Raw genomic sequence first — 24,417 nt, forward strand, 5'->3', positions numbered from 1 at the left:
AACACTTCAGCAATAAAGACTTCAAGAAGTTGCAGCTGGTTTTTACTTAACTTGAGAATACAACTCACTGTTGAAAAAAGTCACTTTTCCACATTCCTAACAAATTAGTACCTTTTTTAACAGAAAGGTCCCAAGTTGCCTTTGTACCATCCCAAACCTCTAACAAAAAATTAGCCCTGAAAGGTAGAGTGAAATTCTCATATATGCTGAACAGCTGAAGACTCTCACAGGAATGTAAAACAGCAGAGAAGTCAGGTAACACCACTGCACTGCACTTGGTGCAACGGAAATGAATCACTTGAGTCAAGAACTCACAGAACAAGGTGACTGGTAGCCAGCTATTGCCTCCTGTTACCTTACCAACATGGTATAACGTACACTACTACCAAAATCATCCTTGGGTTTTAGGTGGTTTACTGATGGCAAGACCTTTTTCTCTGTAGCGTGTGCACACACAAAAGCCAAAGAGCAAATGAAAAAATAGAACACTTTTCTTAGAAACTGCCTCACCTAAGGTTCTGGGGACTTAACTTCCCTAGCTCTTCAATGGAATTACAGCACAGCCTATAAATATCTGGCTTTTTAAACACAATATGATCAATGTGCATAATTTTCACAACTGATTTTACAAATGCAATTTACAATAAAACTGCTTAACTTCTGAAAATTTAACAAGCCATGTCCACCAGGATACTGCATACGAAGCAGTAACAAGAAGCCATTAAACACTACTTTTTCCATTAAAATAAACTGATACTACTACAACCATCAGCCAGGCTACAGCTACATTATTTCATGACAAAGATCCACACATTAACTACAGTTGGTACATTTTTCTTATTTATTCAAAAGCTAGTGGATGACAAAAAGGGTTAAAATGTTTTATATCACCTATTCATTACATGAACAAATACTTAATCCAAAGGGACTTATTTTACAAGCCCCTCTGTCCAAAAACCACACACAAATTAGTTTTTATACACAAATGTTTATTTCTCAAATAAACTTCCCCTTTAAACACAAGGAATGAAATCTAAATCTTCATAAAGATGGATCCAAAACAAAGTCCCTCCAGCACATTGTAATCACTGTTTTGTTGGTCACTACTGGCTTTAACTGTTTAACATCAAAAAACAAGGACATATTTAAAAAATCATGCTACTGGATACCTAGCTCTGCCTCTGACCAGCTCTACACTGATCTCCAAAATTTTAAAATTTTACATCATGAAATCCAAAGCATTTAACTGAACAACAGCTGTGCATTAAACACAAACAACTGAACAAGAAGATTATAAGATGTAATCAAGTTCATAACGAATATAGGTGTTCTTTTCATCATTATAGATTCTTGGATAATGTGCTATCAGAGCATCCTGTGATCCAATGTAGATTGAATTATAGATCTTCCAATAAACATCTCTGACTTTTCTGGCAGGGTGAAACAAACCCTAGAAAACAGAACAGAACAAAATGTAATAAAAGCTTGAAGTTTCAATATTCTTTTACTGAAATTATTCAAGCATTGCAAAATAGGCATTTAATAAATGGGCAGGACATACAAGCTGTAGGAGAAAACTGTTCTGTATAATAACAATATACTAAGAGTACTTGGAAGAATAAACATTGCAAGAGACTTTCACCTTCCTACTGATGTCAGCATCTTCATGCTGAGGTCCCCACACTGCAGAACTGTGAAGTTTCCTACCTGCAAATTATTACTAAAATGCTGTCACACCTTCTCTGCACTGACCTGCATTACTTCAATCCTTGCTCCCCACCTGCTGAGTTTTAATTCCATAGCCGCTACAGCCACTGTCATGTGCAATTACACGGAAAAGGAGCCTTAAGGTTTTACCAACCCATGCACATTTCCAGGGGCTGAACTGCCTAGTGTTGATGTAGCAGTATCAAGTCTAAGCAAACACTGTTTTATAGTGCTGCACTCTTCTAAATGTCTGTTTTTCTTGGCTAGTGACAAATTATGACTATTAATCCTATCCCCTCATTTATTTATCTCACTGATTACTTGTCATAACCCCTTCCAGAGCTAATTTATTCCCCAGTCATTAGTTCACATCGTGAGAATTTGTGAGATGCTTCCAATTTAGAAATCAAAGTGCCGGGCTATTTTATTCAATTGATATTCTAAGTTACCTGCTCTTTCTACAAAAGTTCTGTGATGTAATCAGCCATCTCCATTTACCAAACCCTCTGTTTACTGCCTATTTCCGCTATTCAAATCCTTGGCACAGAATACCCTGTTTAAATAACACTTTGGAGACAAAAAGACAGTTTTTCCTATGCTGGAAATCATTTTCAGTGGAGTTTTTTGTCTCCTGGAAAGAAGTCCTGCCTGACACCTGCTCTCTGCTGCCCCAGCACCCACAAGGCCATACCTGTAAACAATACTGTAACATCCTGCAGGGCCCAATAGCGACTCGAAGGCCCTCCAGAGCCCCCATAACTGCCTGGATGACGTGAGGAGAGGTTTCAAACACATTCGGCCACACGTAGTTTAACAAGTGATTGAGGGAATCTTCACAGCCAAACCCATAAACACCAAGGGACATGTGCTGCACCACAGCACTGGCTGTTTGTCTGTGTACAAGATCCCTGCAAAGAGAACAACGGGTATTAAAAAATGAGACTTAGAAGCAACATGATTGGACAAGCATAGTGTTTCTTTTCAATAACTTTTCTTGAAAGCACTAGTAACAGTTTTAAGCCATACGTACTGACAGCAAGAGGCAGAGTATGAAAAATCAGTGAAATGAAAAAAGATGGGAGCTTTCTGACAAATTACTGCACCCCAACTCCACAGAAGTACCAACAACAGAAATGATCTAAAGTAGTTGTAATGGAAGAAGCCTTGACTCACTGAAGATACTTTTATAATTTTAGTCTTCAGAATTATTAGTAAAATTGGAGTATATATAATCCAAATTGTTTGCAAATGGCTTCCAAATCATGCTGGTCACTTAAAGCCTTTAGCAAACAAGGATAATGTGCACATTTGCCATAAATAACGATCAGGTACATACTTAAAAATATAACTGTGAGTAACTGTACCACAGAAGAAGTGCACTCACCTGTCCATTAAAGCATCTTCAAGCAATGGCGTAACAGCATAAATGTAATCTTTTCCCATCTCTCCAATGTATTCAAACAGGAAAGAAAGAGATTTTAACACACCATTCTGGACATTCAGTTCTGGAACTCTGTATTCATTCATGAGTGCAGGCAGCACTGTGAAAGGTGAGCATGTTTCAGCCACAATAGCAATTGCTACTGTAGTACAAACTCTGTTCTGCCTTTCTTGTACTTTCAAGTTGTTTAGCAGAGTGGCCAGTACATCATGAGGTCTGGAAGAGACAACATGGGCATCCATGTCAATAGATTCAGTGAGGATTTGGATCAAATCAGTTAAGCTTCAAACAAACGGCAGACAAACATGATTTAGCCCTCAAAGAGTTTAGAGAACTGGGAAACAAACTGAACGCCAAACATGAAACACTAAACTCTAGAACAGCTAAAGGATTTATTTTCATAGCCAACATCTTTTACTTTATCTAGACTTAGTTTTTTCCCTGCCCTCTCTTCTTCCTCTTGTGAACTCTGGAGGGTATGAGAGCTCCCCCACTATTACTCTGATCCCAGAGGAGATTACAGTATTGGATAAAACCGTAAGCCTTGACAGAGATAGGTTATGCCCTGCATAGAGAAGAGTTACAGCACTCCTGGCTGCTTGCTCTATCTGCATTCAGTCAGTCATCAGTCACTTATAGAACACACACAAAGGTGGCAACTGTGCTTCATTCTACCAATGTGCTGACTTGCAGTATGACCTTAGTGGAAACAAACCTTTAAAAATCAATAAAACTACTGATTTGGTGGGGGGAGGGGGGAAAAAGAGAGAGAAGATAAATTATTTAGAGGAGAGTTTATGAAATAATACAAAGAGGGTCTGAATGCACATTACAGTATCAAAAATTCATGAGACAACAGCTCTTATTCCCAAATAGGATTCTAACCTTATTTTGTTCAGAAGTGGAACACCCTATATTAATGAAAAATACATGACTGTATTCTTCAAAATGAGTAAAACTAGATCTGCACATATAAAATGCAGAGATGTTTGAGTATTTCCCACCAGAAAACTACCAAACAAACTGTTACCAAACGAACTGTTTAGTAACTGTGTGCAGAAGTGGATAAGCATTAAACCAACTTACCCAATAGCTTTTGCAATATAACCAAAAGTATTCACTGTGGCTCTTCTGATAGCTTTTTTGTGAGCTTTTAATAATTCAAGCAATTCAAAGCAGATCCTCATCCATTCTCTTGCAGAAACATACTCTGCACCTCTGAAAGAGAATAAAGTGAGTTACCTCTTCAGTCATGCAAGTTTTTAAATAAAGCCACAAACCGTAGCACCTAATCATTTGCTATCCACAGAGGTAACAGCTTAAGCATTTCCTTTATTAGGTAATTCAACAGTGTGTCTGCTAAATATCTCAACTTCAGAAATATCAAGAGATAACGACAATAAATGCCCAGATGCTGAACTTGAGCTTTTGCTACAATAATTGCCCACAAAGAAGGTTAGATATTTCATCATTACTCAGCTTACCTGTCTGCAATACGCCCAACAAGATCAATACAGTTTTCCTGTACTTTCTCATGTCTGTTCTTCAAGATAGGTGTCAGCCGTGGCAGCAGGTCTTTGATTGGTGGTGTCATCTTGTGCATACCTATTGAATTCAAAGAGGCACATTTAGTTTTACAGTGATTTTTAAATTTTGCTCTTGAACAGCAAGTAATCAATATGAAAACATACCTATAACATTGACAATAGCCTTAAGCGCTCCAAGTATGCTTCCCAGTACTTCAGGATATTCTTCACCCAGGTACTCATACAAAACAACACCCAAATGTCCCATCAGTTTTTCCTACAACCAAGTAAAAAGAGTTAGAAGGTAGTTTTCCCCTCCCCTCTCATTACTATGACCTGCTAGAGCAGATCTGGAAGAGAAGTCCATACCTCTTGACAAGTCTTCATGACAACTGCAGTACGAGAGATCAGGTCAGCTGCCTGCTGCCTGACTTTGGCTGATTTGTTGTTCAAACGCCACAAAACTGTACCACAGATCTGTGGCAAGTAGGGTTTCACTCTTTTGCCTAGAGCATTAACCACTGTGCCAAAACCATTCAGCATCACAGAATCCTGAGGGTAAAAACAATAAAAGAAAATCAGACAAACAGCAACACCGCATTTTACCTAAACTTGTCATAATCTAAAATTGCTTTTAAAATGCTAACATTCCAGAGATTGCCACTGGTTTTCATTGATTAGAGCAATGACATCTAAAAAGGGATTCTAAAAATCTAACTCAGAAGCACACATTTCTGTGTAACTAACAGTGAGATGGCTTACAATAACAGTGACCCACATACTCCGGGACTTGGCCGTACCTCTGTTGTCTGCTCCTGAAAGGCGTACAAAATACCATCAATGAGCTGTTCCTCCAGTTTATGATCAATGTCTGCTGCCCCCAGATTTCCCATTATCTTCTCAATTGTTTCCATGACCATTTTTCTGTACTGCTCAGCCTCATCTTTCAGATCATCCACAATTCTCGAAATAATTTCTGCTGCTCCAACTTTATTTGCCAGCTCCACAGTCGTATCAACCAACTGAAATACAGAAATATTAAATAAGCAAGCATTAAAATTATGTTTAGTAGTTAAAATCTACTTTCTACACCTTAAAAATAATTTCCCCAGTCTGAAGAAACATGTTAAGCCCACTACAAAAAACTAGTTTTACTTTTACTGGAAATCATCCAGTATTTTTAAGAACAAAAGTGGGGTGAACCACCCCACCTTTGCAACTGATGAAGACATTCACAGATGTGAAATGTTGTGACAACCTCCTAAGAACCCGTAAATCTTCTCAGGTACACAACTTCTAAATTGCTAGTACAAACAAAAATCAAGTTTCAGGACACAGACAAAAATAAGTACCTAGCCCGAATGAACATCCTAATTTTCTTCTGCTGTAAATCATTCCCCAGCTAAAAAACCATCAAAAGTACCTGTCTGTAATTTCTTCTGTCCAGTGCCATTCTGTGCTGCCAGAAATGTTTGAAGAAGGGTGGCAAGATTTCTGTTTTAATGTAGTTTGCTTCAACACCATCCGTACCACAACACTGCTTTACCACCTGACAGGAAATAAAAATCCAACAATGTTAATTTGGTGTAGGGTATGGGGTGGGTGATTTGGGGTGGAGCTTTTTTGCTTTGGTTTGGATTTTTTTTTTTGCATACATATTCAATATCAAGGCTGAACTATCATTCTGACGTACCTTCAACACAATTTTTTTCATCTCTTCATCAGGAGACTGGAACTCTCTGATAAGAATCAGCATGACTTCTCTGGTGTAGTAGTTTGCATATTCGGCATCCATGAGTGGAATCAGGTAACCAATCGCCTTCAAAAACGCAGCCAGACCCTATTTAAATGCAAAATATGTCTTTAATAACTCACAGCAGGTACACATCCATTTCAGTTCCAATTAAACAAAGTATTTTAGATTTACCTTTCCTCTGTGTTGACGTATACCCTTCCACAAGGGCTTCAGGACAGAATCAAATGACTCAATACCATAGGGAGTGGCTGCCTCAGCCAGAGCAGCAATGGCCAAGGCGCTGATGGTGCGAACCTTCTGCTGCTCATCCACCAGACCTGCAAGAGAGCAGCGTTTAGTACCACCTCTTGTACTCGTGTCTTCAGTTCGAAGTAGCAAAAATAGAGGAGCAGTGTGAAAGGGATTATCTTATTTTCAGGAATACTGAACCGTTATTTGTCTTTATTCACCTTTCAGAGTCAGCTGAAATGTTTCTTGGTGTCACAGCAACAACAAAACCAGGACCTTACTGCCACTATGCCTTACTGAGGTAAAAAAATTTTCCAGATATAAAGTGGGTAAAAAAAACTCTGTCTGGGAAAGCAGAACTTACCATGCTCAATAATTTCAACCAAGCTCCTGAGATGAGGCAGGATAGCACAACCCATAAGAATAGCAATCTGCTGTACAATCTTGATGCCAGTGTGCCTGGCCTGCCAGGACTTTTTGCTTTTACAGACAGCTTTCAGGAAGGGTAACAGAGAAGGAATGCCCAGAGCAGATGCAACAACAGCAAAGGCTCGAGCTGTCGTATTTCTGACGTATTCATCCATGTTATCAATATCAGGTCGCATTGTGGAGATCATTGTAGCCAAACCCGCAGCCTGCAGGACAAAACACACCAACTGGATTTATGAACAGCACAGTTAATTGTTCTGCCATGCCTATAAACATGCAGGTGTATGTAAGCTAATTCATGCTTTAATACAGGATGGAGTTTTACCTTAGCCAAGTTTGAAATAATTTCTCTGCCTTCCACTCTAGCATAGTAGTCTTCATCAATCAGCAGTGGTTCAATGACGACAAGGATCTGAAAAAGACAAATTAACGTTTCCTTTCATTAATACTTTCTACAGTAGTTCATGAAACAGAAATGATTCCATTAATTCAAGCTTACCATGATCAGAAAAAAATTAAATCTATTACATTGTTTTTTATAGCTCTTAAGTTTCTTAAGGATGTGGTCTGGAGATACTACCTAGATCAGGTAAGGTCCCCTCCCACCTCCAAATATGCACATATATTTATATCATGCCTCAATACTCTAAAGCCTACAATGGTTTAAGAAATATGAAAGCCAAATATGTTTTTTAAAAAAAGTGCTATCATCCTCTTTTGATATGCACATAAAATGCAGAAAGGACAAACCAGAGATGAAATAGCAAACTGCAACAGACCTTGTGTACGTATGGTCGGACCAAGTCATCCAATTTGTACAGAATTCTGTCGATGACTTTGACAAGCAAGTGACGCTCCTGATCTTCGAGTGTTGGTGACATGAGCAGAGGCAGGATCTGGTTGAACAGCGGCCCTGCTCCGAATTCCCGAGCTTTGTCAGTAATCTGCCGCAACGCAGCCTGAACAAAAGCAGAAAACCTGCCCGTTAAACTAAGGAAACAACACTGAACAATCATGGAACAGGTATTAATAACCAAGTTAACATGTAACTGACTACATCCACAGGCTTCCAAATACCTGCCCCAACCACCACAAAACTGTTTCAAGCAATTTCATGCTGATCTTTTAAAACACAAATGTGTGATGACAAACATTGTGTTGTTAGTGCCCAGGAGTTCAGCTTTCAAGAGAAGCAAAACTTCTGAGCTAATACTGGTTCTGCTTGGAAAACAGCTTCACAGCTCTTGTTTGCATCCAGGCAGCTTGGTGCTTGGTCAGTTCAGAGCATTTGCAGAAAAGAGTGCTATTATGCTGCCTAATGCTTAAGGTCAAAACTTAAATAAGAGCTACATTAAGTAACTAATTTAAGTAAGAAGCCAAATCCAGAAAGTTCCAAAGCCATGTAAGCAAAACACACTATAAATGCAGTTTTTCATAATTGTAAAAAAAAATTATACAAGCCCTACACCATTTAGTGACTGACATTACTGTCAAAGGAGCAGCAGTGCTAAATTATACGGAATAACAAAAAGCCACACAGATACAAGAGGAAGAAAAAAAGGCACTAAACAGAGTGTGCTGTTTTGGCTTGAATTGAGCTGATCTTCGTTACAGCCACTAGTATAGGGCTGTGTTCTGGATTTGCGCTGGAAACAGTGCTGATGACACAGGGATGTCTAGTTACTGCAAAGCAGGGCTTACACAGAGTCAGGGCCTTTTCACCCCCTCACCCCACCACTGAGAAGGCTGACTGGCACAAGAAAATGGGATTTCAGAAATTGGGACACAGCCAGGACAGCTGGCCCAAACTGCCCAAAGGGATGCTCTACATCATATGGCACCATGCTCAGCATACAGGCCAGGAGGAAAGCTGGCCAAGGGTCACTGCCAGGGGACTGCCAGGGCATCACTTGGTTGGTAGTGAACAACTGTTTTCCATCTGCATCACTTGTTTTCTTGGGGCTTATTTCTCTTTATTTTGTTTGGTTGGGGGTTTTTTTGTGGTTGTTTGTTTGTTTGTTTTGTTGGGGTTTTTTTTGTTATTTTCCCTAACTGTTATTATTAACAAATCCTTCTTATCCCAGTGTGCAAGTTTTCTCACTTTCACTCTTCTGATTCTCTCCTTCATCCTGCGAAGAGAAGTGGGGGCAGAAGCAAGCAGCTGTGTGGGGCTTAGTTACCAATTGTGTTTAAACCACAATAGATAGCAAGGCTTAGAAAATCATCTTCAAGAGAATCCCACAGACAACTGAAGCTAAACCTGAAAACAAACACTGATTTTTGAAAAATGAGATTACATAAACATATCTGACAATTCATCTTACCTTTCTCATGGGAGGTGTGCCATTCTTTATTTTCAGAAGTAATTTCATTATTTTTCTCTCCTTCTGTTCCTCAGGACTCAGAGTTGATTCATCAACATCAACCTACAAGTAATTCCAGACAAATAAATGAGCATTGCTACATAATCAAAAGAAACCAAGGAAGTTAAATCAGCATGAGCGAAATCTCCTTTACCAGCAGCTTGTCGAAGTACTGGATATCATCTGGTTTGAGGAAGGGCAGGTTGCCAGATGGCTGGTCATTAACACTCTTCATGGTGCGGTCCTCTGTCTGCATGTGGAACCCTGTCATCCCCCCCAGGGGCGTTGGAGTCGCTGTGAGCTTCCGAGCAGGAGTACGGATGGGCACGTAACCAGCTGGGGGAGGGAGAACCTAAAGAAGGAACAACAAAATTCCTTTTAATTGCAACAGATACAAAAAGAAGAAGCCATCAATTACAAAACATTGCTTGAAGCTGTAGCTTTCACTTTATTTGTCTGGGGATTTGTGTGTTATTGCATACAACGGATCCCATGTTCCCAGCAATACAAACTAACCCTGACAGCTTTTATTTACACTTATCCCGTACTGACAGCATTCCAGAAGAAAGCTCACTCCCACTGCTGAGAGCATGGATAATAAATTGTGAAGTCTCCAAGAATTCAAGAAGCACTTCAGTAACTGAATCAACACACTATATTTGCTGTCTCAGTATTTGTGACCCTCTTCCCTGTTTGTCTACATCTGGACTTACCATTTCTATCAGTCCATAGAGAGTACATTTCTGACTTTGACAGGCATTTCCAGCACTGAGAAGCACAGTAGTGATTTGCCTGTGAGATCACCTTTAGACCCACCCTTTCTAAGCAATTTACAATAAATCAGTAACCAAGTCAAACAAGTGTGTACAATCAATAATCAATAGTTAATGTGAAACATTCTACTTCTGGGGAAAAAAAATCAGTAATCTCTGGTAGGAAAAAAACTTCATCATGGTCTGCTGTGTTTTAATCCAGATGAATTACCTTATATCCTTCAGGAAACATAGCATCCAATTCCTCATCAGAAAGTGGTCTGTTTCTCTCATCAATTTCCCTCTCCCAGCGCCACGCCTGCAGCTGTTCAGGAGTCATGCTCATGATGTGACCTATATTCAAATTTTTTTTAAAAAGTATTAAAAAATCCTTTCGTATACAGAAGCAGATGACTTATTTACTTAACTTTTAAATGCTCTCTTGAGTCAAAGTTTCCATAGCACCTGAACTCTGTAGCCAAATAAGATATCCAACTTTTACAGAGCCTTTAATCAAACTTTTTTACCAACTAAACTAAACAGCAACAGACATATAAACCTTAGTCTCAATTCCTCTCCAGAAATGAGTTGCTGAGGACATTGCCACAAAACCTGTAAACTGAGCATACACTGACTGCTTTCATACAGGCAGGAGAGCTGGGGAGAAGCCTGTTTCAAGAGACAACACAAAAGGAAATGCTTCATTCCCACAACACAAAGTGAAGCCTTAGACAAGGGACTGAGCTTACCTGGCGTAGGGGTTGCCATGTTCATAGCTGGGGTACCAATGGGTGTCTTGCCAGGGGTCAGAACAGGAGTGCTGCCACCCATCTGGCTGGCGGGTGTTTCATCCCAGCGTGACTTCCTTTTGCTCGCTCCCGGGGTTGGTGTCTCACCAATGGAGTCACCACCTCTGTCTGTACGAGGTGTCTCAGCCCAGCCACTGCCATGGCCCGGAGTATCTAAGGAAAAACAAACCACATTTTCTCAGAAAGCTGAACAGTATATACTCCAACTATACTATCAATATTCAAATCCATTTTCAGTATCAAATGAACAAACAGTAGGCAAGAAGACTACTTTGGTGAATATTGAAAAAACACAGGTATTACACTAAAAATATTCGACAGAGAACTTCGTTTTATGAAAAAGTGTCATCTTCTTGCTGAACCCTAGCATAAAAGCATAAGATTCTAAAAAAAAGAGAACTACCCAGATATTCTAGGAATTGAACAAAGTACTCCATGTACTCCCTCAATAAAAGCATTAGGTAACAAGTGTTTCACTGTTCTCTGCCACAAGAGTCAAATTCAAATTAGGCAGGTGAGATGCTTCTCAAATTTGTTTTAATAACAACCTCTTAAAAAACTGCAAATCCATTAAAAAACAACACACACAAACATATTATGAGAAGTAATTCAACATGTGCTTCTTTACTACGTCCGTTATACATTAAAATCCTAGCCTGCAGCAGTCATTAGATAGGAGAAAACTGTGGTTCCATATCTGAGCCGAGATACTTTCATGGATGCCACTTAAGCACAGGCAGAACCCAATGCTGAGAACTCAGACTAGAACAACTCCCTGCATCAACCACTAGATGTCAGAATATAATTACTTCTTGCCCAGCTTCTGAACTCACTGTTTACTTAAGGTGAAAAATCCCAGTCCAATGAACCATTCAGAACTGATCGTGTACCTCCCAGTTTGCCATAAATACCTCTTTCTGTTTTGGGCGTTTCATCCCATCGATTTTTCCGTGCACTGGAAGTGGCACCTCCATGGCCTGGTGTTGCATGACCAGGCGTGTCCCGGCCGGGTGTTGCAGCTCCTGCTGGTGTATGACTGGGAGTTGGATCCCAGATTTTTGAGCCTGGAGTGGCACCTGGAGTTTCACTACCCTTTGCACGGCCTGGAGTTTCATCCCATCGCAAGGATGGGGTGTGTCCAGGAGTCTAGAAGACAAAACCAAACTATCAGTATCTCATCCCATACAATAAAAGACTGCCAGTTGTTCTTAAGTGCAGTAAGGAACTTCTGACATCAAGAGGATTAGCACTGATAATGTCTTCTGTAGACAGCTCATGAGCACTAGGTCATTACCTCTGCTTGATCCCAACTGGACAATTTTTTAGGTGTAGCACCAGGAGTCTGATCAGCGGTCTGATCCCAACGCCGTTTGCGTTTTGAAGGTGGCTGAGAAGCGGCTCCATTGACGACTTTAAGCTCTCCAGCTTTAGCTTTTTCAGCTAGTTGTTGCCTAATTTCCCTCTATTCAAGAGCACAAAAAGAGAAATGTAAGAACCCTTCAAACTGTACCTTTAAATGAGTTTTTGCAATATCTTTTTATGCTTTTTTTGAGGTTTAGCTCAAATAACCTGCAACTAGCAACTGCTTTTATTTCAAGGCCATTCTTTTTTTCAAATTCTTCCATATTAACAGAGCAGCTGTGTTTGAGGGGCTGTTTTTAAATTTATTTTTCAATAAAAGCCATTCTTACAGCAAATGCACAGAGAATTTTTAAAGCTACCAGTTTCTGTCACTGATAGGTACATGCCTTAGGATGACTACCCATCTGTTTCAAATACGTACCACTTCAGTAAATTAAAGGTGGATGACTTAGAAAATATGTTCATGGGAGCTACATCCCACGACATAAAAAACGCCCTGAAATTCTTATTTTAAACCCTGAGATGATACTGCTGTTACAGCACACTAACAGAGACTGTTTTGCACTTATCAATGGATCCAAAAGCAGTAATACTGTCAAAATTATGAACTAATTCCTCACTTAAGATAAATCAACGTTAGAAGTCACTACAGGGTCTTGCTGCCATTAGCAAGATGGCACTGTAAGTATTACACAAGAAATCTGTTTATATTACCAATACCATTTTAACTATTAAAATAAATTTTAAAGCATGTTTTTAGTTTTTCTTTTTTTTCTTTTTATATGTAAAACCAAATGCCAATCTTATACCCTATCTTAGCACTGCAACATCTGCTCTAGGTACCCCATCAAAAGCCTTTTAAAACCTCCCTGGCTTTTCTATACACAGACCTCACAAAAACAAACATCTATCACACTGAGTAGTTCTCAGTTACTGTTAGATTTTTTCCTCTCCTCCTCTGAAAGACAATAAACAAGAGCAAGTCCAATCTCTAAAAAAAAAATCCAGATTGAAATATATTGAGACTATTTTTCCCTGCATGGCTTAAGTATTACACAGAACAGATGTTTTTTAGAACTTCCATCTTTAAATTCTACTGACTTTCAGCATATGAAGAACATGATTTTCCAAAGAAAGGGGATTTCAAGTCAAGACAAAGTCAAGAGAATTTGTTCCCACTATTGTAACATTGCTTTCAAAGGCTGTAACATGAAACTCAGTCCAAATGGAAAACCCTTCCCTCCACGCACCTCTTCTTTTGTTAAATGCTGTTCACGCATAACATCCATGTATGTTCTGGCATTCATTTTAGGGTCTGGAGTCTTCCCTCCTGCAGAAGAGAACAGCAACAGGAATGGAGCACAATGAGTACAGGATAAGCAGAAACTATGGACTTCTACTGTCCTGCTCTAGTATTATATTATTCCATGATCATTTAATTTTACTTTTTGATCGAAATTTTTTAAAATTACATGTATCTTACGTTTATTCAGTTTGCTGAATCAATTTAACCTGTTTGAACACAAACATAACTACTGCAGTTTCAAACAAATATTTTAAAGCCGATAAAAATGATAAAATGACAACACAGTTAAGAGTCTTCAGAAGTGATGGGTTCCTGGGTTGCTAATCCGGAATACGTACACTTTCGTGCCTTTGTCTCCATCAGCAGTTCTGACTTCAAGCAGCAGAATAGAAGCCTAGAAAATTATCTCTTTACCATTAGTAACACTTTGGAAAGATATTTATAATCAAAACATTACCTTGTGTAAGCTGTTAAATCCTACTTGTTATCTGACTATAAATAACTATTGCATACCTAAGTAATGTTTTAAACTGCTTTATCATAAAGACCCATTTATAAGTTGGACAAATCTGGACATGTCTCACAGACCTTCTAGTGTCATATTGTAACAGGGCTTCATTAAAAATAAAAATAAAACAAAATAAAAAAACCCCAAAATACTGTTTGATGACACTTTCCCCCTCTTCTCTTCTCAAGGGACACTTGTGATTGGGAGCTGAATGCAATACAGTACATACACCACCACAACAATACTCACAGGTAACGGGTTTTGTACACCATATGTTGTTTTATGCTCTGTATCTTGCATTAATTGAATTTTAAAATACTTTAAAAGAAGCCCAACTTTAGAGAAATGAGACTTGTCAAGAAAAACACTTTTCTTTAAGAAAAATGTGCAGATTTGCTATACAAGTGGTATAGCTATTATACTTAAGGGATAAAAATGAACTTCTTAGACATTTCTATGCTGAAGATCACTGCCCAATTGGCTGTGTCTTTCTGACACTAGCTTTGATAAGACTTTCCTTTGGAATACTTTTTCACCATAATCTACACAGGATGTGTTGAACTGCACCCTTAAGAATGCAGACAGGACTGGCATATAGCAGTACTGCTGTAGGAAAGAAATTAAGGACAGTTAGTATGGGCCTGTGAATTCTGACAACACATGTTTATATCAATTACAATTAAGCAAGTAAAATAATTAATATCCCTATTAATTCATGCAGGCTGAAATTCTCATTTGTAAAACCTGCAAAATAGCTACTAATTTTAAGCCAACAGGCTCCTTATTGCCACACGTGAAACTCACTCACCTGAAGAAAATTTCAGACCCACTAACACCCCTTCTCCTGACTTGCATTTTAAAATTATCAGAACAGACTTGAACTATTAATAGTATCAAAGTCTTATAAATGCTTTTGCTTCTTGTAGCTATACCACCTAAAATTTACATAGGATGGTAAGAATTAGGTGCTCTACTAGCATTTTAAAAGCAGTAACCCTGTAAATCTATAACTTGGAATGAAAACTATCAAGGTACTGAATGAATCTGAGCACTCAATACACAAGTTGTTCAAAGTACAACGCACAACCCAAAACGAAATGAAAAGAGAAACCTTTAACCCTTTGTGTTTCTATGGCAATGGCTCATTGACAAGTTTCTTGTCCTTCTACCTGGAAAGAAAACTCGTATTATAAAGATGAAGAATATGGCATCTAAATTTTCAACCAAATCTCTATGAAAAGGGGATGTTTAAAACAAAACTAAGTTTATAAGCATGCCAACAGAAATCAAAGGGCTAAAGACAATTAAAGACAAAAAATTCCATAAAGGGTATAGAAAAGCCAAAATAAATTACCATCTGCAAAAGGATCAAGACGCTCAGGGGAAATTATCATCATCCGCCTGTGCTTTTTGTACTCATCTTCCCGATCTGCAATCTTTTGAGGACGGTGTTCTGCAAAAGGATCATACTAAAAACCAAGAAAGTCTGTTAGTCATACGCTTATGAAGACTAATATGAAAAGTGTCTGGTACTGTATTAATTTTCAGTATTATTAAAAAGATTAAAATTATTTTTTGCCTCAACTATGCAGGAAATGTCAAAACACTATACGAACTTAAATTTTACTTCCATAATTAGAATTTTGGTTATTTAAATACAGAACTTCTTAGGAAATCATTTCTGATAAAAATTTGGTATTTTAAGAGTTTATTCACTTGTTACCAAAGCATTTCATGCTGTCAACCTTTCCCTTTCTTTTTGCAGGGTGACTTAATGCTACTTCTTGTGCTTTTAAATTTTACATAAAAATACTCCAGGAATATAAAACTTAGGTGACCGCATTTTCCTTAAAAAATGAGAAGTATAAAGGATATTAAGTTTCCCAGTTATTTTAATTTAATGAGGTATCTGATTTCAATTTTTTAAAATTTCAATAGTTCAGTTTCTATATTCATGTTGGCTTTATATGCACAAGAGCCAACCTTTATCACCCTGTGGAATTCCAAACTAAAGCAGTAACAAGCTTACAGCAAAATTTAAAAAACATAACTCTTTACATACATTTTATATTTCCAGAAAATAAAACCTGCTATTAACACTTCTTTTCCTCAATGAAAACTTTTCCTCAAGAGTATTTTACTGTGCCTTCAGTTAAGACCTGTACCTGTTCAGTAGACTGTGGTATGTCATTAAGCAATGCCACTGGAGCATGGTATCCTGGCTTCTTCTGGCCAAGCAAACTTGTGGAAGGGTAGTCATCATCATCCTGTCAGGAAAGACACGGTGCATTTGTCAAGCTGGTATTATATTTAGATAAACTAACATCAAATGAACATGCTGTGGTCACAGAAAAGATGAAAATGGACAAGTAGAAGAGGTAATTCAAAATTTTATCAAGCTTTCTCATATAGCTTTTCTTATTATTCCCAAACTGGTGAATCAGATAAACCTCATATGACTAAGAAGGCTCAAGTGTTCTCCAATATGATACATTTAATCAAGTATGCTATCTACACTAACTGGATAAAAAGTCTGTATTTCATATTAGGACTACCATTACAGTTCCCTAGTTGGCATGTGAGAACCATTGCAGAGATATTCAAACTATTTTTCATTCAAGTCACCTACACATATACGGAACAAGACTTAACAACCCTATAAAAAAGCCTCAGAAACACCAAAATTTCATATTAGCTTCCAGAGTAATGGAAATTTTTAATAAGGCATCCTTAGAACTCTGTAGATGACCTAAGTACATCACTAAAATAACCTCATGTATCAATTAGTACTAAACTAAATAATCTTCCTCATTCTGAGAAATATAATTCTCTCAGTGTAAGGCATAGTTGCCTATGTACTTATGATAAGGCCTATAGATCTGACCCTTCCTGCAACTGAAAATATGGTTAATTTCTAACGTTAAACATTGGACCTCAGGTAATCTTACAAGCAGGATACATAAGGAGAACACAACACAGTGAAAAAGCCAATTTCTAAAAACAGCTCTGAAATCTGAACCGGGAATCTTAGAACAGTCCCTGAAGTTTGTTGGCTGAAGTTTTATTGAATTTTTTACCATCATTTGTAATCCTGGCAGCGGTAAAAGAACAAAGTTAATGTGAGCCTTGACTGGAATAATTAAGTGCCAGGCCACAACTTTTTGTTGCCTTCTTGGGCCTACAAGGCTTCCAAAGCAAAATTCATTAAGTACAAGCCAGACTTAGAACTGCAGCCCTGCTGCGAAGGGCTTGGGGGGAGCTGGTGGAGGGGAGGCTGGACATGACCCAGCAATGTGTGATTTCAGCCCAGAAAGCCAAACGTGTCCTGGGCCGCATCCAAAGGCCCGTGGGCAGCAGGGCAGGGCAGGGGATTCTGCCCCTCTGCTCCGAGATCCCACCTGGAACACTGCAGCCAGCTCTGGGGGCCCCAGCACAGGGAGAACAGGGACCTGGTGGAGTGACTCCAGAGGAGGCCACCAAGAGATGAGAGAAATGGAGAACATCTCCTGTCAGGAAAGGCTGAGAGAATTGGGTTTGTTCAGTTTGCAAAAGAGAAGGCTCCAGGGTGACCAAAGAAAGCTGGAGAGGGACTTTTTACACAGGCATGTAGTGACAGGACAAGGAGAAACGGCTTCTAACTGAAGGAGAGTAGATTTAGATTGGATATTAGGAAAATAAATTCTTTTCTGAGTGGTGAGGCCCTGGCACAGGTTCCTCAGGGAAGCTGTGGATGCCCCGTACCTGGAAGGTTGGATGTTGCTTTGAGCAACCTGGTCTAGTGACAGGTGTCCCTGCCCATAGCAAGCGGGTTGGAACAAAATAGCCCTTTCCAACCCAAATCCTTTCATGATTATGTGTTTCCCGGATAAGACATACTTGGTCCCTTGACTACAGCTTTAATGAAAAATGGTTTTACTTCAAGCAACTGTGACTAAAAGTTACTCACAATCAATTCTGAAATAATTACATTGCATGCCCTAAACAAACCAAATGAATAAAATCACTTACGTCTTCCAATTCAGTTGCTGCGATAGAAGTGACATATCCAGCAAATCTGCTGTCACTGCCACCATAAATTTCTTGATCATAATATCCTGTGGAATCAAGGCCTACTCCTTGTGCTTCATCAAGAGCAGGCTTTTTGCCTTGAATTTCTCGAATTTGTGCTTCGATATCTAGAGTAAAGACACACACAAAAGCCTTGTTACACATCCATACAAAATGTAGTCGTCATGTTACTGGGTACAGCAAACAGAGTTTTTCACTCAACTGGAAAGATTATCATTAAAAAATTAGATATTTATGACACACAAAACTACAAAATCTTAATTCATAAACAGCTTTTCCTCACATCTTAATATGATCCAGCACAGAGAACTTTAATTGTATGGCTCAAAGCTAACTACTTATGGCATATCTCATCTTCCAACAGAGGTGGCAGAGAAGGCCATTTACAGCACAGCAGTATTTCTCAACACTACATTAACAAAACCCTTTCACAACAACTGTAACCCTCTCATTAAAAAAGCCTTCCACAATGTTACCACTAATTTTGCTAATTTCAACAACTTTGTTCAAAAGAATTACTGCATAGGTTCTCAAAACTGAGATACAACAAAACAACACTGGATTGTGTTTTCTAACATATTGCAAAGTTATACTATCTTTGAATAAGTAAATAAAAAACCCAACTCTAATATGCCACTGGGTAACAAGTTAATAAAAAACCCCCAAAACTTAGGACCAGTTTCTTTTCACTTTGGCAGCTCAAATGTTATTTATGAACCATTATTCCTGCCTGCAGCACCATCTTTGAAGACTACTATTCTTCTGGATAACAGAACACCCCTCAAACAGGACAAATGGGAGCTTTGTCATTCTTGTACTGTATCAGGATCTGACTCCAATCAACTCTGGTGGCCATCTTTGACCTTAGAAATTTGGTACTTTCAGAAAGAACATTAACTTCTTAATCCAAAATACAAGGAACAAAATTAAACCATGCCTTCCTTCCATCTGTTGTAAGGCAACACAAAAATAAATTGCAGTAATCCAACTATCTTCAATAAAATGTAACTGTAGGGATATCAAAGCACAGCTGTGTAAAAATCATTATTGTTTGCATGTGAATTTTGAGTGCACATGATATGGAAAGACAATTATCCATACCATGTAAACTTCACTAGATCAAACAATCACTTTAATGGCCAAGAAAACTCCCAAGAGCTGCATTTCATGGCTGCAGGAATACAAAGGATCACGCTTGAGAGGAAGAGCTGGATGACATGGCCTGAAAAGACCCTTTCAGCATCAGTAATTCTGGGATTCACCCTCTCCCACCTGAAGTGGTATTGCCTGCTCTATTCACTTAACAGAAATTTGTCAATTTACAAAAAAACTACAGGAAAATTTCTTCATAAATAACCCTGAATCCTGAGTATGTAATAATTGTTTACTACTGTTGCTCACTTCTCTTTTCAGGATGAATAAATTTGACATGTTTTTACCATCAAGCCATCTTGCAAAAGACACTGTGCAATGTTATGCAACACCTGCTAGGAAACCTGACAAAAAAGTAAGAATACTTTTTTTAAAGCTAAGATTCATGCAAATTATTGGCTCTGAATTGCTTAGTTTAAAATGTCAACACTGCAAACTTCAAGCCTTAACGTCATAGCTGGGTCCTCTTCTTATCACAGACTGCCACTAACCAAAAAAAAAAATGCAACAAACAAGCACAAACCCACTGCAAGCCAAATGATGCCTCCTGTACAAAGGCAAGTTCTCTAGAGAGGCAACTCAATGGACAAATCTTTGCCATCCAGCTATGACTGTGAACAGCAGCACTATGCGTTCACTTAGTCAGAGAGAAACACTGACTTCACGTGAAGCAATGTAAACCTGGCAGCAACTCAGCAATTCCTGCACTGGCCTAGTGAGGAACACCAGCAGGAATGTGTGTCTAAACTCATCAGGAGTCCCATACACAGAAGATACACCCTAAAGGCTGGTAAGGAGAATCTTGCTCCAGCCACTTCAGGGCTTGCACTGAACTTTTGCAGCTTTCTAGAGCAGAGTAGCTCAGACAGTCACCTCCGTGTTACAGAAACTCGTGATGCCTTAAGCTCATGAGAAGCTGAAAGCTCACAAAAGCCTTACACTGCTGGCCATGAGCACCTCCTTAATCCTGCCTGAAGGTACATCTTGCTCCCTCTAAAATCCTGCACAGCCCAGGGGTTTCCTAGGAGTCCAGAACCTGGAACACATTGTTCCCCTATGTGCTAGTTCCTGGAGAAGCAGCAGAAAGAAACTACTGCCAAATAAGGGATCTTTCCCTTGCCCACAGAGGTCTCTTATTGCCTTCAGAGGCAGTGTCCTCTTAAGATATTCCACTTCTGTGGAATCATCCTATGGTACGGCTACAGAGCCAATGCAACTCAAATACCTTCCCCACAGATGTTCTTAGTTATTTCCGTTTCTCCAGGAGAGCAGGTGAGGCTCCTGATTCCTTTTGTAGCCTGCTGCATTGCAGTACTGGGGTGGAAGGGAACACCTGGAGCTCCCATCTCTATCAAGGACAACACTACCAGCATCGAGTGGCTGATGTGAGAGCACAGGCCCAGCTTCCCTGATTTCCAGAGAGCAGTGAGTGGAACAACAAACACTCTGCCTCTTGAGTGCCACACTGAACATCCAGAGCATCCATAGCTCTTCAGTAAGTAACCAACTTCAGTATGAAAAAAAAGCCTCTGGATCTTGCCTACATCATGCCTTACCATCACCTGTTCACCAACCTGACCATACAGCTCCAACACAGAACACACCAACAAGTCCCTGCACTGCAGGACACGTCAAGGACAGGCCACAAAGGCTGGTTGGTGCATGGCCTCCCACCTCTACTATCACCAACAGAGTCCAGTAAAACAGCTGGGGCATTTCTGCAGTAAAAGTGTCAATACAAAAATATTTTCCTACTGATAGTTCTTATCAACACTTAACAAACCAAGGCCTTGTCCTCTAACATTATTTTTAAAACAACTATATTTCATGAACAGGGTAGAGGTCTCATCCACGATTTGCCTTCTCCTTTAAATTACAGGGATTACATCTGTTGGCAGGGTAAGGAGCATTCTCATTTTCCTACAGCAAAACCTGCTGGGTTATCTATACCAAAAAAACAAAGTCTATACAGGCTCAACAAACCTTACTGATGACAGCCACCCTAATTTTTACCTAATGCCACACAGCCTCCAGGTACCAGTTTAAAGGAGGCATTCCAGAGAGAACACCCCACAAAACCCCTTGTACCAGGAGGCCTGCAGCCACAGATAGCCTGTGCTGGGAAAGCATCAAGTGTTTAGTTAGAAAATGCTACTTTGACATTCAAGATGTGCCACTTGGCTTACCTGAGCTAACTGGTACTTCTTGGAAAAAGCTCCATATTTAACCATATTTACACCACATTTAAGAAAGATAAACACCATCTTTAACAAAGCTCTTTAATAAAACGCAAATTAAGGAAGAGTAATCACAAAATTTTAAGATAAATTGTGCAAAGCAAGCTACTTGTTTAATGGCTTAGTCAAGCAGGATAGAATGAAAACTTCATTCACAGAGAAACAGTAAAGGGAGTGGGATATGGGGGGAAAAAAGAGGAGGGGGATAATATTCTACCAATCATTCCTTTTCTGTATTTTACTCTATTATTTACATATTTTGGTATTTTAACTGAAGTAACTTTAACATGCAGTTGATTTGAAACACACAATAAATGCTGAATATTATTAAAGTCAACATACGTGAACTTGAAGTCTCTGAACATTTAGCTCACAGAGAGGATTTTTCTAAGTACCACACATTTCTCTGTTACCACACATGCAGTTCTGCTCTAAATGTTAAAAAAAGAAAGAGAACCCTGTGCTGGAGAGGTATTTTACAGAGTAAGCAGGTTCTATGTTTTCATGTCTTATCATATTTTTGCACATTTAGTTTGCTCTTGCACAGTTTTATGTTTAGCTACTCTAGCACTCTTGCACGTTATATCTGTTATGGTTATGTTTGAAGGTCTCTGTTCTTTTCTGAGCAAGAAAAAGAATGTAAATTAAAAATGACCTTCAACAGCACTGAAAGCTCAGGTATTTATTGAGGCTTTATAAGCTGCTACTTGAAACTTTACTTTTGAGTTCCTCTTCAACTGTGTAGCTGACACAACCTCCAACTGCTCTGGTGTCTCTTCGGAGCTGTATCTTGAACACATCAATCAACAGGTACTTAACAAACAGTACAAATATATTAAAAATACATTAAGATGATTTAGTGACAGACAACTCAATTCCAAAGATTAGTGAGGAACTGAAAAACGACAGGACAGAACTTGGAAGCAAACCAATCAGGCTGCTCAGTTAATGCTTTCATTAGGGAAAGACCCTTATGTGATCATACCCTGTTATACATATTTTTTATTTAACTACCCTCCCCACTGAAACCTGTTCTGATACAGCACTAATCAAAACACATGCAACTGGAAGCAAGTGAAAACACGTCAATGTTTTCACTAAAGTCAATGCATCAACGTTTGCTCCAATAAGCAAGCAACTTCAGCTCAAAAAAACCCCAAACCAAACACAAACACACACACACACAAAAAAAAAAAAAAAGACACAAAACCCCCACAACAAACCAAACATCAATAATTCTACTATTTTATGACAAAAATCTCTTTAGGCAGTAGGAGAGGCAGAGCACTGTGATGGGTAATACTCACTCGGGTACTATCTCCCACAACCCTTATGCGTGTCACACCATGTAAACAAAGGACAATTGTTATACCAAAATACCCTAGAACTCTAAAAAAGAATTTTTTTTTTTTTTTTAAAAAAAAAGTAAGGACGACAGTTTAAGCTTTTCTTCATCCCTAAGATCAGGTCTCTGTTAAAGACCACATTAACCCCACATCCACGGGAGATGACGGCTTTCCACTTGAAAAGCTTTTTCAGTGCAAAACTGGGAAAAAAAAAATCCTAAAAGACAATGAATACCTGGGCGCCCTGCCTACCTCACAGTGCACAGCCACCACCCAGAGAACAGTTTTCGATTAGTGAATTACTCATATAAATGAAGACAAAATACAGCAGATCATCTGTCGTATAAAGAAACACAAGTGAAAAACCCCAAAGCAAAAACACAGAAGGAGTGTAATTCTACAAATAACTCTTCGGTGCCCGGAAACACTTGAGCGCAGGGCAAGGCGCAGTCAGTGCCCACAAAGAGAGCTCTGACTGCCCCGGGAAGAGCTGGAGGCAGCAGCGCACAGGGGCACACGGCACCTCCCAAAGAACACACGGACTGGGAAAGCCCTCGCCGCCCGAATGGCTCCGAGAGCCGCTTTCCTACGCCAGCACCCGGCCGCAGGAAGCCCGTGTAAAATGGCAGCTCAAAGGCTGCACAGACCTCACCATCTTTCCGCTCCTCCGGGGCACTTTTCTCCGCACAGAGCGCGGCGGCTCAGTCGCAGCCGGGGCCGCGCCGCTCTCCAGCGGGCAACCCCCGCTCTCCGCCCTCTCCGCCCCCCGTGTACCGCGGCCAAAGGGCTCGGGCACGGCAACAAGCGGGCGCTGTCGGCATTCCTGACGCGAAACTCGCACCAGCACCCCGGGTTTTTTTTCACAGCGCGCCGGCTGAAGGCTCGATGGGCGGACTGGAGGCGGGGGCGGGGAGTTCAGCCACCGAGCTCCCCGCACGGGCCTGGCCGCCGCTCCGGCCCCCGCTGGCACAGCGAGAGCTCCCCCTCATGCCCGCCCCCCGCCCGGCCCGGGCACGGTGCTGACGAGCGCAGCCGCCATTACACACAGGCCCGGCCCGCCCGGCCCCCGCCCGACCAGCCGCGCCTGGCGCTGCCCGGAGCCGGAGAGAAACACAAGCAGCGGGCGATGTGCAAGCGCGGCCCCAGCGGGCGCGGCCACAGGGCCTTCAGGGTTATTTTTACCTTCGTGGGTCTTGGCGATCTTCGCCATTTTGTGCAGCGCCAACGACGCCGAGGCGGAACTGGCTCGGCCCCGCCGCTTCCGCCACACGGGGCCGCCACAGCCCGCACTGCGCAGGCGCGGCCGCCGGCCCGCGGGCCCGGGACCAGGCCCCGCCCACCGCCTGATTGACGGCGCGCGCAGCCAATGGTCGCGCGCTGAGCCCAGCCCGCCCTGAGGGAACTTCCGCTGAGGGCGGGGGGAATGG

General features: G+C 40.3%; 1 protein-coding gene across 4 annotated transcripts; it reads right to left on the minus strand.

Moving 5' to 3' along the window:
- Positions 1-822: 822 nt before the first annotated feature.
- SF3B1 (splicing factor 3b subunit 1) lies at positions 823-24,265 on the minus strand. Of its 4 annotated transcripts, XM_066189633.1 has the most exons (25): positions 24,173-24,265; positions 18,196-18,362; positions 16,353-16,454; positions 15,542-15,656; positions 13,624-13,703; positions 12,306-12,473; positions 11,923-12,157; positions 10,952-11,164; positions 10,435-10,556; positions 9,605-9,802; positions 9,412-9,513; positions 7,867-8,046; positions 7,413-7,499; positions 7,023-7,293; positions 6,602-6,747; positions 6,368-6,514; positions 6,098-6,223; positions 5,475-5,696; positions 5,044-5,226; positions 4,840-4,951; positions 4,633-4,753; positions 4,235-4,366; positions 3,092-3,364; positions 2,399-2,615; positions 823-1,450 (listed from the first exon to the last, which is right to left on the minus strand). In XM_066189633.1, exons 1-25 carry the CDS (start codon positions 24,198-24,200, stop codon positions 1,292-1,294), a joined length of 3,906 nt encoding a protein of 1,301 aa, XP_066045730.1. In that variant the 5' UTR covers positions 24,201-24,265; the 3' UTR covers positions 823-1,291. The 4 variants fall into 4 exon arrangements, with proteins under 4 accessions (XP_066045730.1, XP_066045731.1, XP_066045733.1 ...); XM_066189634.1 differs by lacking the exons at positions 15,542-15,656; positions 16,353-16,454; positions 18,196-18,362; positions 24,173-24,265 and adding an exon at positions 14,018-15,523; XM_066189636.1 differs by lacking the exons at positions 823-1,450; positions 2,399-2,615; positions 3,092-3,364; ... (15 more) ...; positions 11,923-12,157; positions 12,306-12,473 and adding an exon at positions 14,018-14,073.
- Positions 24,266-24,417: the final 152 nt, after the last annotated feature.

This window comes from Chamaea fasciata, unplaced genomic scaffold (assembly GCF_029207755.1).
Source record: "Chamaea fasciata isolate MVZ Bird 193981 ecotype frontalis unplaced genomic scaffold, bChaFas1.0.hap1 SCAF_8, whole genome shotgun sequence".
NCBI classification, from domain to species: Eukaryota; Metazoa; Chordata; class Aves; order Passeriformes; family Sylviidae; genus Chamaea; species Chamaea fasciata.

Bases quoted from the DNA above. Each gene is read 5' to 3' on its own strand.
- SF3B1 (XM_066189633.1), bottom strand. From the start codon at position 24,200: ATGGCGAAGATCGCCAAGACCCACGAAG. The intron at 18,363-24,172 runs GTAAAAATAACC...TCTTTACTCTAG, and splicing joins GATCGCCAAGACCCACGAAG to ATATCGAAGCACAAATTCGA. The intron at 12,158-12,305 runs GTAATGACCTAG...TTTGTCTTCTAG, and splicing joins CCAGTTGGGATCAAGCAGAG to ACTCCTGGACACACCCCATC.